Source organism: Abramis brama (genome assembly GCF_963993115.1).
Source record: "Abramis brama genome assembly, chromosome: 24".
NCBI classification, from domain to species: domain Eukaryota; kingdom Metazoa; phylum Chordata; class Actinopteri; order Cypriniformes; family Leuciscidae; genus Abramis; species Abramis brama.
In genome coordinates this window covers 20425379-20439037 of record NC_139986.1, presented here as the reverse complement: position 1 = coordinate 20439037, position 13659 = coordinate 20425379, and the positions used below count along the sequence as shown (strand labels likewise).

Here is a 13659-nt window from a genome sequence, read left to right as displayed (position 1 = left end):
AGCTATTCTGTTACTCCCATCAGCTTCAGTTGACAGGTTTTGGTGGGCCCCTTTAAAACAAAGTCAATTCTAAACTTCAGCATCTAAAAAGTAAAATCTATGTTTTCCTCCTGTTGTCCAACCATGTCTATATACGCTATATATAGTTTTCTCATGACAAAGTTATTTGCTCATGACACTCCAGGTGCTCCGTAACACAGTGTTTATGCTCCAATCCCAAGCCAACTAAACAATTTTCCAAAGTACATGAACGAACTCAAAACAGTGCTGCTTTTGTGTCGTCCACAAGTATAATCATTAAGTTTAAAGACATATTAATAACACTTTTAAAAAGCGCTACTGTTTCCAGCTAAGTATTTACTTGTTAACCTGAAGGTGCTTGCATGTTCTCTCACATTACCATTTATAGATGCTTTTAAAACGACTCCCGATGCGGGTTCATAGCAGAGCAGGATAGGAGCCTTTTGAAGCTCCATCCCGCTCCGCAAACGTCAGCAAAGTTACCCAATATTGCTTTTTTCATGGACTTGTTTGTGCCAGATGTGTTACGCTGAGATTAGATCAGCTTCTATAATCAACAGCAGATGAACGGAGGTGACTAAACAGGCTTCAGTGATCTTCTGGGACAATGACTGTGACTTCCTCCTAAAAAAGTAAAGCTCAGCAGAAAATGGAGGGCATGCTTCTTTATGCATGATTCTTCTCTTTTATAGGTTTATTGTGAAGACACAGTCTGAATGACAATACAGTCAAACAATACTTGTTGTGGTGATTGTTCATGCTGATTCGCAGCTCCAGAGTCAAAGCTAGAGATTAAACGGCTTAATAAAAAGTCCTTGCATGTAGAACAATTGGCATGAACCTTGTTCTTAATTCAAATGTTTCTTTTTGTTTCCACACCCATTCTCTTTCGCTGATTCTTTCGCTCTATCTCTGTCAGCCAGCTGTGTTCGACTGGTCTCTGAAGGCCACGGTGTTGACATGTCCCGCTCTGAATTGCAGGCAACCTAAACAATGCAACAAGCGGCACTGTGGATCTGAGCATATCTGGCACAGACATGGTGGAAGGGAGGAGGAGGAACACAAAGAAAAGGAGAAAAAAGAAACAGAGCGGCAGGCGACCAGTGGACGGGCGGAAACTTGGGATTTTCCAGCAGAAGCGAATGCAAAGTGTAGATTTGGCTGGGTTTGTTTTAGCTGACGCCAGGAAAAGCTGCAGCCAAAGAGTGACAAACTCATCCCTTATGGTGACCCTGCCACATTTATACATAAGCAGAACGATCTGAGGATCTCTTTTATGAGTGTGTGTGTGTGTGTCTGTGGGTGGTGGTGTGGGAGGTAGTGGAGGGAGATTCTTCTGCCCATGAAACATGACTGTAGTCTGGCGCCATGATTGACCGATGTCCTGCACCGGAGAGAAAATCCTCCCCCACTGACTCCCTTTTTCTTGGAGCTGAATGTTAAAGCAACCCCTGAACACACAGGAACGCTCTTTCTCTCATTGTAACCTATCACACTTGCAGTTTTCAGCAGGAGAAAAAAATCCCAGACTATATCTAGGGAGCAAATATTAATAAGACTTGGGGTGGGATTTTTAACTTGGGACAGTAAGTAACTAAATGTATTAGCAATGGTCTAGCAACAACCTAGAACACATAGCAACACCCTGGTAACAATTCACACAACAGCCTATCATAGTGGTAGTGAATTTGCATGGGAAAGCAATGGTTAAACTTTTGAATGTAATTCTCCATGAAAAAAAGGCCTTAGGACTGTTTCATATCAGCCTTAGGTTCATTGCAGTTATATAGAGCTGAACTGTGATATCCTTGCGTTACTATGTGCTTTTCCAAACCGATAGCAAGCTAAAGTGAGACCTAACTATAGGACCTTAGGGTTGGTTTTCCATCCTCAGGGGTTTTTAAACGAAGCCGCTGGGGCTGTAAAGACTTGACAGGCCGCTGATGAATGTGTGATCATATCCGTTGCGAAGAACATGGGGGGGGGGGGGTTCACGGAGAGTTACGGGGCCTTGATTCAATGCTTCATTGCACTTGGGGAATCAGGAATTTGGCTAGAGAAAAGGCCCCCAGTTTTGGGGGGCCCCACTTTATCATCAGAATTTTTTTTTTGCTGTTAGTGTCAAATGCTCAAAAATGGAAAACAGAGCAGGAGGAAATGAAGAAGGGGTGAATGAGTAAAATAGTTTGTGGGGGCTATAAAGTCATGGGCGGGGGGGGTGCTAAAATTACATTCTGACATGCCTAAGCCATGCAATCAAAGTGCCAAGAGACTTATAGGCCGGGATACAAGGGCGTATTGTGCTTCTCTGTGACATCACTCCTGAGTAAGAGGGAAGGGAGACAGGGAGATTCCCTGTTTTCCCTCCGGGGTGAAAAAGCCAGAGCTATATGTTAATTGCCACTTTGCCATGTGGGAGGATTGTCCTGAGGGGCGGCCTGTCCTCTCTCCATCCATAGCCATCACAACTTAAATTAATGCATGCTATTCTAAGGGTACGTTTGACAATGATGTACTAAAAACGCTGCATTATTCATGCCAGGCCAGTAGTTGGCGATATCACTTTGTAAAGAAACACTATGCACCTATAGACTGAACACGTAATGCGCATGCACATGACGTCACCGTTTTCACATATTCACGTTTTGTAGTTTACATGGAGACGATAACATTATCGTTTTCAAAAACTTGCACTTTAAAACCTGTTTTCAAAAGTTTGCGTTTTCAGGCCCCCAAAACGATGTTGTTTAAATGCAAAAAGCATAAAAAGTTTTCAGTATTTAGCTGAAAATGGTGTTGTGTAAGCTGCCCGTTATTGAAGTTTTCAAATTGAAATGCACTTCAGGTCAGAGATCGCTGAGAAACTCTGCCATGAACCGCCGAGGAGGAGAAGATTTTCTCAGCTGATTTATGTAGATGAAAATGTGAGACATAGAGGGGTGTTTTGTGCTTTTAGACTTGGCAGTGTTTCTCTATTAAGAAGCCTTGAAAGCCAAATGGTCATTCTTGGATGGGGTGTGACAGATGATCTAAACTCTCTGCGTGCAAACACGTAATCCGACATGTCATCAGAAAATGACATGAAACAGGCTCAAATTGTTCCTGTTTTCATCAACATGTCTCTCCTATACAAGCCTGATCACTCAGTGATGTACTGTGAACGCCAATGCTGGACGAACTCATGTACTTGAGTTAAACTACAGTTAATGTAATGAAATAGCACAGCTTTGGTATACGTGTGTGTGTGTGTGTGTGTGTGTGTATACACTAGACAGCACAGCACTAGACATAAAGTTGATTATATGACATACTAATTCATATTTGTGATAGAAAGTGAAAGAAGCCCATTTCTGCCAGATAAGAAAAAAATAATAATTATGATATTCAAGTCATATTTATAAGATGAAAAGTCATAGCCTATTTATGAAATATTTCATTTTGATGTTATAATTATGACTTTTTATGTCATCATTTCAATCTCATCACCTTTTAATCTCATAAATATGACTTGAATGTCATAATTATGATTTACCAAACCATGATTTTTTTTCTTATGTGGCAGAAATGGGCTGATACTAATACTAATAATTAGTACAATACTAATGTGCCTTAGACTTTTGCACAGTAATGTACATTGCAGCATAACCTCTTTTCTCACAGTGTCCGAAATGGTTTGATAAAGGATCCGGTCTCTCTAAACCCCTTCTTTCTGAGAGCCTACTGTTCTCTGATTGGTCTGTAATGATTGGTCTACCACTTGTAGCACGTGTCAGAAACGAAACACCCATCAACCTTTCTGAATTTCAGCTCTAGAGACTTCCTCAACACTCCGTAGACAGTGATGTGAACAGTGACGATGGCGTTGGTTTCCTCATCCTTTGGAAGTGCATGTGTAGCGAGCACTGAAAATAACGTCTTCTCCACATGTCGACAACACAAACCAAAATCTTCCAGGCCTCAGCTACAACTACAGTGTTTGAGAGCGGGTCAAAGTATACCTTGTTCACAGGCAGCCAATGAAAACCATAGACTGGCATTATGCAAATTTGTTACAAATCTTCATAGGTTTATGCAGGAAATAGGCTAGGTGCACGTGGCCGCCATTTTGGATTTCGGATCAGCGAGTGTGTGGTTAGACACTTCCGGTTTCGCATTACGCCCAGTGCAGGGAGCCAGAGAAAGCCGAAATTTATCTTTTATAGTTGTTTATAGAATCAATTATCACTTAAAATACTACCAAGATCCATATTACTATCACACGAGCCAATGGCAATTAAATTAACGGATGCATAGTCAGATTAATGAATGAAATACTGTTCACGATCAGAAGATTTTATTTGACTCATACGCATACGCAATGACAATTATGCCTACTGTAAATGTAGAGTTACAACTACGATTAGAGTTGTTTGCATAAAATGCACCGTGAACATTCACACGTTTGTCCAAACATTGCAGACCTTTTACATTACATAACACTGAAAGGTAATATAAAAATGAAAAATAGGGGAACTTTAAGCAGTGGAATGAAACAGTAAACTTTAACTTTCTTATTTTATTATTATGGAGCTGTAGAATTGAAATCAGGCCAAATAGTTGAAGTGCTATACAATGAAATGGGAGGCATGGCTTTGTGCAAGCAACTACCTTAAATTCAGGAAGCAATGAACAATGTGAAAGATAACATTCCTCCAAGCGCTAGGTATGTAAACTCCTTGGGTTTTGTTTTCCTTTGAAATAATCACGCAGCTCTCCCTGATTAATCATTGGCTACTCGTATTACAGTGTGACATCGTAATCTAGATGGGATTTGAGACGCTGGCATGAAAAACTTCCTGAAGGCAATTTGTGCAAAGTTTGAAAACGTGTATCGGGTTATGTATAACTGCCGAGAACAGGAACTGCCTCACACTTTGCCATCGAGCTTCTTGAGATCAAGTTTGGCCATGTGACATGGCATGTCACACTCTTGATCGGTTCACATAAAAACATCTCAGCTTTTTTTCAGTTTCTCTGTCACAGCACGAACGATAACAGGTTATTCCAGTCAGCAGGATCATCTCGGTTCGGCCTGCAGGCGAACTCTGCCTGTGTTCACTTAAAGAGTTAGCGATTCACCCTTCTGTCATGAAAATTCTTTGAAAAGCAAAAACAGCACAGACTTATTGAAGTCTCTTCAAAGGAAGCTAACACACATGATATAAACCATTTTTTTAAAATATATAAATGGGGCAAAAATGTCTTCTGGTTTCACTTTTTCTATTTTGCATTTTGTGATTTCAGCAGACACACCCAGAAAAGTTTATTGCGCATTTCAGTACATTGACGCATTTTCCAGATGTTCATATCCTAATCCTAAACGACTTCCAGTGCTGTCAAGGTATATTTTTTTATCAGTTTTTCAATGGAAATCAAACTCATTACTTATAACATTTTCGACCACCTTAGCAAAATATCAAATTTTCTAAAACATAATTAAATATATACAACATCAAATTAAAGTATATAAAAAAGCAAGTAAAGTTCTATGAATTAAAACAAAATAGGATAGTATATCTATCTATATATATATATATATATATATATATATATATATAGGTTCTTTACTGTTATCCGGACCACACCTATTTCTGAATTTTGTCTATGTATATATATTCTCATGACCTTAGTATTGCTTTTGCTAATTTTTTCTACCACTTGTTCTAAATATCAAATTTTATAAAAAACAATTAAATATGTACAATACATAAATGAATCAAATTAAAATGAGTGCTGTCAAGACGAATAATTGCGATTAATCAAATCTAACAAAAGTTTGTAAATATATGTGTGTGTGTATATGTATATATAAGCAAACTTTTATGTTAGATTAATCGATTTGACAGCACTAATTTTAATTGTATTAATTTATGTACAGGTAATATAAAATATAGGTAATATAAAAATGAAAAATAGGGGCACTTTAAGCAGTGGAATGAAACAGTAAACTTTAACTAATTTTAATTGTATTAATTTATGTATTGTACATATTTAATATATATATATATATATATATATATATATATATATATATAATTGAAAAATAGGGGCACTTTAAGCAGTGGAATGAAACAGTAAACTTTAACTTTCTTATTTTATTATGGAGCTGTAGAATTGAAATCAGGCCAAATTTGAAGTGCTTTACAATGAAATGGGAGGTATGTAAACTCCTTGGGTTTTGTTTTCCTTTGAAATAATCATGCAGCTTTCCCTGATTAATCATTGAGCTTCATTGGCTACTCGTATTACAGTGAGACATCGTAATCTAGATGGGATTTGTGATGCTGGCGCATATATATATATATATATATATACATACACATACACACACACACACACAAATACACAACATAAAGGCCCACACAAACTTTTGTTAGATGCGATTAATCGCATTAATCAATTTGACAGCACTATGCATATGCACTACTTAATATAAAATTGAAATGAAGTAATAAAAAAATGTGGATAGCTCAGATAATTAGATGAGAAATGTTTTAGTTCATTGAAATCTTTTTTGGTACAATCTGCATTGTTTACGACAAGATCTCAGAGGAGACAAATGTGAAATTGCACATGTCTTTTATTTGAGACACTTCATTTGTTCTCCATTTAATTGCTGATTTGACAGATTGTGGTTTCATCTAGGGATTTTTCTTTCCAATGGCCAGTGCTGGAGAACAGTGGCATCTTTTGTGCACAAGTCAAAAAGCAAGTCATCGTCAGTGGTTTATTGTGTAGCCAAAACAATTGTTATATTTTTATACAGCTTCAAAAGAAACATGATTACAACCTACAGTGACTCACATACTCATCATACTTGAGAGAAGATATCAGTTTCTAAACTGGCAGGCAGAATGGTTACAAAACAATAATGGCAGAAAAGGAGGAGATAAACATGGGTGTATTACAAAGATCAACTCCTTAAAAAGTGCTTTTCAGATCCTTCTTTTATGCGTTTTTCCCTGAGAATAATGGTAGTGCCTGTGAAACATAAACAGAAATCGATTATTGTCCCCACACTCTCAATTAGAGGAAAGAGCCAAAGGTGCAATAATAGTTAAAGGTCTCACAGGTGAGAAAAACAGCGAGAGCCGCATTCCACCGCGCTTATCTGAACCCCCCGGCGTTTCCCATGAGCTAACACTGACGGATATCTTCCCTCGAATACTCCCTTCCAGCTCGTGTTTCATTAAACCACCACACCGCCGGTTTTTAGGAAATTCCCTTTTGTCAAAACTGCTGACTGCCAGCAGCAAAGAAACTGCCAGAGAAGTTGCAGTTCCCAGAAAGAGTAAGAAACATTTTCCCAGTGGTGTTGTATTTTAACAGACATACGTTATATGTAAACATGTTGATGTGCTTTGAGAAAAGATTTTACGGCATTCACATTTTTTTATGAACATGCTATCTAAAAATATGTCTGTCCCTGAAGGCTCTGTCAAGCCAAAAATGATATATATTATTATTATTAATTTGTTTTTGAAAAGTAAAAATACTACTTTTTCCCTTGACAACATTACTATTTTTTACTTATACTATTATAATCACAATCCCATTTAATTTAAGTGCTTATGTGTATGCAAAACTAGTTCAGTCCAGTGTTTAATTGTCAAAATGTCAAACCAAAATTATATTATTTATTTGGTATATACTGTATATAGTACATTTAAAGTATTTATCTTTATGCAAATCAACTATAAGCTTCAGTGTTCAATTTTATGATTTATACCCGTTTATACAGTAGCATTGCATTAGTATTGGGTCCGAGTCCACCTTGTCGAGTCCGAGTCAAGTACAAGTCCTTAACTAAGATATTTATTAATGTCTTATCATCTTAATTTTATGTTGTTACTTAAAGTTCGAATTTGAGTACAAGTCCACCTGAGTGCGTCCACATCCGAGTTCATTCCTAATTACAGTCCGAGTCCGAATCCAAGTACCCTAACTCTACATTGCATAAATCATTTGGACATTAAATTAAATTTTACTATAAATTCCCTGTATTTAAATGTGTATGTAACACTTTTCATATACCAATACAGCAGCTTCTGAACCCACTGATACAAAAATTGTGCCTGTTCAGATCTTTGTAGCATTTTCATATTGCACTGCATGCTAAATTTAAAAATCTAATTTAAAATCAAAATATATTTAACATAATTTTCCGAAATGTTGGCTCTGTATTTCATTTATTTAAAGGTTCTCCTTGAGCCAATGGATGTAGTTCCTAAGACTTCGTGTTCCAACAGAGAATCGATAGGGCCCGAAAGCGGAACTAAGGCATCCATGGAACCCATCTTCATAGTGATCAACGGTGACATGGACTCCGGCTTCTTCCAGTCGCGTGGCGTACATGAGTCCGTCGTCTCTCAGCACGTCGTGCTCACAGGTCATGATGTAGGCGGGCGGCAGGGCCTTTAGCACTTCAGTTTCAGCGAGTAAAGGAGCCGCTCTCACATCCAGCAGGCCTGGCAGCTTCTCCACCAGCTCTGGGTCCCCGTGAAGCGGAACCACGGGTTTATAGTTCTTCTGAAAGGCCACCGGAAGAAGCTTGGTCCAGTTGATCTTGGCTCTGGCCGCTGCCATCTCCTGGCCCTGATCCAGAGCCGTGTGGTTGTTTGCCAGCAAAGCAGGAACAAGTTTCTGATCCCCGTTTAGGTACTCCAGCCAAAAGCGGGCCATGACTGGACGGTACAGGATGGGAATGTGGGCGTTCTGCTGGTATGAAGGTGTGTTGAAGTCCAGGGCTTGAAGCACGGGGTAGACCAGGGCCTGAACTTTAAATTTAATAGGAACGCTACTGTCCAAAGCCATCTGTGAACAAAGAGATAAATAAATGTGATTATTAGCCATCTTTTGTGATGAATACCTTTAATAACACACTATGGCACTCTAGTACACAAAACATATGAAGTATTTGTTTAAATAGATAGACAGAGAGAGAGAGAGAGAGAAACTTCGTGGCATAGATTCAACATAGATTTATATATATATAAAAATAATAATAGTATTTATAACATTGTGTATATGTATATATATTATAGAATAATAATTATACCAAGTATACTGTATATAATTGTATAGCTTTATAGCTAACTCTTTATAGCTTTTATACAAATTCAAAGCTTTTCACTATAAATTTCAGTCACACTATCTTACACTTCAATAATTAACGAGTAGAGAAGGCTTCTGACTTGTCTCCTCACTTTACTCTCAGGGATTTGTCGTACCTGTTGCGCCACAGCAGCGGCAAGGTTCCCCCCCGCGCTGTCACCTGACACAGCCACTCTTTTCAGGTCTATAGAGTACCGGCCCAACACCTCAGCTGTCAGGATGTGTTTTGAGGCCTGTAAAACATCATTATACTGATCTGGGAAACGTCCATCTGGAGCCAGCCTGTACCTGAACATACAAAATAAAACAAAATATACAAGTTAAAACTGGTAATTAAGGCCTTAAATAATGCAAAGAAATGTGCAACATTGCTTACTCAACAGATATTACGACTGCATCCAGCTCTTCAGCCATCGCCATGCACTGAAGGTAATACGGTTTCATCTCTTTGAAGACAGAGGGAGCAATTAAAGATGTTATGCTGCTATTGGAATTCATGAATATATTTCTTCATTACATTTTGGCTTTATTAAGATTTCCCCAAGAAATACTAAACCTGGTGTCTTCCATGATTCTTATTCTTTCTGACAAGAAAGCACTTGAACACAGCAAGCTACTAATCACAACTTCAGAAGAAGTAGAAAATTTCCGATAGCACATTATCTATGGTTCTCCCTCTGAACCATAAATAATATCACCCAAAAAGTTAATGAAAACATCACAAGTGTCATGACACGTTTAAAGTTGTCATGAACGGGAAGTTGCGATAACCATTTCTTCCCTATTCATAGTTTTCAGTCATGTGACTGGCGTGGAGACCTGGAGGTCAAATATGGAGCGAATTATGTGCCATAATTTAACAAACAAATCCAGCATTTTGCAAACAAACTCAATCTACTTCGCAAAGGAAAACTCCACTCGCAAACAAACTCGATCCGCTTTGCAAAGGAAAACTCGACTCGCAAACAAACAGAAAGCAATGTGCAAGCACAAAGGTCAGTTTGAGTGAAAATGCAGTGGAGTTACAAATATGTATTGTGTTTTACAAATATAAATAAATGAGCCAAGATAATACTTCACAAATATATACAAACCATCCTTCAAATTGCATGTAACCTTTGAACAAATACCAAATCTAGTGCATACAAATGCATATCTGTCTGTTATGATTGTGTGACGCTTCGCTTTTTATGAGATCTCTCGGCTCGATTTTCTCACAAATGTATCCAGGCAGATTTTCTCACAAATGCAGTTGAGCAACTTCCTCTTCTAAAACAGTAGATGGCGCTAAACTAGAGGCTAATTTAGCGCTAGTCTCCCAGGAGAAGCACTGATTTGAAACTTGCCTTTGCCTACAGCTGAGGAAAATGACCGGTGAACGGGTGTGTTTCTGTCTTATTTGATCTATAATTAACCTTTTTGAGGTTTTCTCTTGCAAAATGTTTATTGCCTATCTAGACAGAAATCCACATTAGCACTTAGTAGCACTTCATTCTCTCTAGGATCGGGGAATCTAAGCTGAAAGCTCTGCCAACTTGTTGCTTTTTGTCATTTTTTTCTGCATCGGACTCATGCGAAATTACTAAATTAGTGATTATGTCTACACTTGAACAAATCTATTTCTTTCGTTCTCCATAAATGAATGAGAACATTTCATTTAATTGAAAGGAGGGTCCCACTTATTTATTTATTTAGTTGGAATTCAGTCAGCTTTACTGTTGGAGAACAAAAGAAATAGATTTGTTCAGTGTAGACATAATCACTAATTTAGTAATTTCGCATGAGTCCGATGCAGAAAAAAATGACAAAAAGCAACAAGATGGCAGAGCTTTCAGCTTACAGATTCCCCGATCCTAGAGAGAATGAAGTGCTACTAAGTGCTAATGTGGATTTCTGTCTAGATAGGCAATAAACATTTTGCAAGAGAAAACCTCAAAAAGGTTAATTATAGATCAAATAAGACTGAAACACACCCGTTCACCGGTCATTTTCCTCAGCTGTAGGCAAAGGCAAGTTTCAAATCAGTGCTTCTCCTGGGAGACTAGCGCTAAATTAGCCTCTAGTTTAGCGCCATCTACTGTTTTAGAAGAGGAAGTTGCTCAACTGCATTTGTGAGAAAATCTGCCTGGATACATTTGTGAGAAAATCGAGCCGAGAGATCTCATAAAAAGCGAAGCGTCACACAATCATAACAGACAGATATGCATTTGTATGCACTAGATTTGGTATTTGTTCAAAGGTTACATGCAATTTGAAGGATGGTTTGTATATATTTGTGAAGTATTATCTTGGCTCATTTATTTATATTTGTAAAACACAATACATATTTGTAACTCCACTGCATTTTCACTCAAACTGACCTTTGTGCTTGCACATTGCTTTCTGTTTGTTTGCGAGTCGAGTTTTCCTTTGCAAAGCGGATCGAGTTTGTTTGCGAGTGGAGTTTTCCTTTGCGAAGTAGATTGAGTTTGTTTGCAAAATGCTGGATTTGTTTGTTATAATTATGGCACATAATTCGCTCCATAGGGTCAAACCATCCATAGAACGGCAGCTCGGACGTACCTTGATGGTGCCTTTGGTTTTTACCCCTTACCACAACTTTGGATAGATCATTTATAATAAATACAGCAATATTCCATAAAAAAAAAGAATTGTCATGGTGATTTCATGAAGTCACTCACTCACCATGAATTGATTTCATGGTGTCTTTAAACTGAGTTTGAGTGTTCCTTTCTCTACCACATGAGGGTGCTTCGAGACCGCTGAGCAAATCTCTTTTTCTCGCTCCCTCTGTCTACAACTTCTAATGCATTCAACAAAATGCTTGACTTACATGATATCATATGCAACTTAACATTAACAATCTATCACCTACTTGTGCTACAGAGTGTCCATCCACCTCCATGGAAATAGACCACGCCTCTTTTCAAGCGCTGCTCCTGTCCTTCAGCAGTGGACTCGAATACTAGCGCTTCCACTCCTCCAAAGGAAGCCTCTGTGATCCGGACGGTTGGGCTGGACTGATTACTTTTTACATCCTCCCAAGACGAACAGTACTTTACAACACCAAACGGGGAACTTAGTCCAAGGTCATGAGCTACAAAACTCTACGAGAGAAATCCAAAAAGTTGAGTTTTTGTCAGCAGATCTCTTTAGTAAACTCCACCATGCATTGCACCTGTATGTGTGTGTGTGTGTGTGTTAATGCAATAATATTTATATGAATATGTATTTCAATGCAAAATCTTACCAAATGCATCGTGCTACGTATCATAACATCCATAAACATGAGTTTCCATGGCTCTGATATAGTGCTGGGCAGAGGCAGATAAATATAATAAGCAGCTGCTATTGACAGTAAAATCGTCCCGCTCAAAATGAACCGCATTATTAATTATGTTAAAAGAGCATTAAAATGATCTGCTGCACAAATGTCATGCAGTCCTATATGACACTTCACCTGATTTCACAATGTATACCGGTAGATTATGAAAACACAGCAACCTTTTTAGATTAAAAGTCCTCTTGTCAAAATTAGTTATTGTTTTTATTTCACTGCAGTGGTTTTTGAGTTTTTATTCTTGTTTTATTTTTTTTCTGTGAATGGTTTTATTGTTGTTCCTTCTGTAGATTCGGCAAATATACAGACTTTTATTTTGAAATGTCTGTTGCTTATATACCGTCACATCGAATATACGTGTGGGATTTTTGGTTTCGGTCCGGGCCCTATTTTTGTAAATGCTCTGAAAACTTTTGTATGCAGGGGGAAATAGCTCAGTGAAATTAGGACATGGTACAACCTAGAGATTTCTTCTAGAAAGAGGAATTAGGCAGGGCTGTGCAGTCTCAGTATCTCTTTCTTATCGGAGCACTGGCCTTCTGTCATTTTATTAAGGATAGTAAGCTAGAAGGAATTCATATTGCTTGTAGAAGTATTTTAATTAGTCAACTAGTGGATTACACAGCCTTATTTATAAAAATAAAATAAAAATAAAAACTCTAGCCAGGTTCACCAGGCTATTAAGATTATTCAGTTGTTTTCAAATGCTTCAGGTCACGTGTGTTCCTTAATATTAAAAAAAATGAAATATTAGCCTTGCAAAGCTCCTCCCTTGTATCTGTGGATGGTATTCCTGTCAAAGAAGCTGTTAATTATTTAGGAGTTGTTGTCTCGAAAAATGAACAAGATAGAGTTTCTCAGAATTTTAATCCGGCCTTTGAAAAGATTAAAAACAAATTTAACCTCTGGTTATTAAGGGATTTGTCCCTTAAAGGTAGAGTTCTTCTGTCAAAAGCAGAAGGAATTTCTAGACTAACCTGCTGCTTCACTGATACATTTTTTAGACAATAAAACTGTCAAAACTATTGATCAGATTTTATTTAATTTTCTATGGAAGAATCGTGTGCACTACATTCATAAATCTGTTGTTATGAAATCTGTCTTAAAAGCGGTGGCCTTGATTTTCTACATTTCTCTACTTTAAA

At 37.8% G+C, this 13659-nt stretch overlaps 1 protein-coding gene across 1 annotated transcript; it reads right to left on the bottom strand.

Annotated features, from left to right (window-relative positions):
- Positions 1-6342: 6342 nt before the first annotated feature.
- Positions 6343-12685, bottom strand: LOC311075720 (neutral cholesterol ester hydrolase 1-like). The gene is made up of 5 exons (XM_084103283.1): positions 12425-12685; positions 12050-12281; positions 9551-9620; positions 9291-9462; positions 6343-8874 (listed from the first exon to the last, which is right to left on the bottom strand). Exons 1-5 carry the CDS (start codon positions 12560-12562, stop codon positions 8254-8256), a joined length of 1233 nt encoding a protein of 410 aa, XP_083959409.1. The 5' UTR covers positions 12563-12685; the 3' UTR covers positions 6343-8253.
- Positions 12686-13659: the final 974 nt, after the last annotated feature.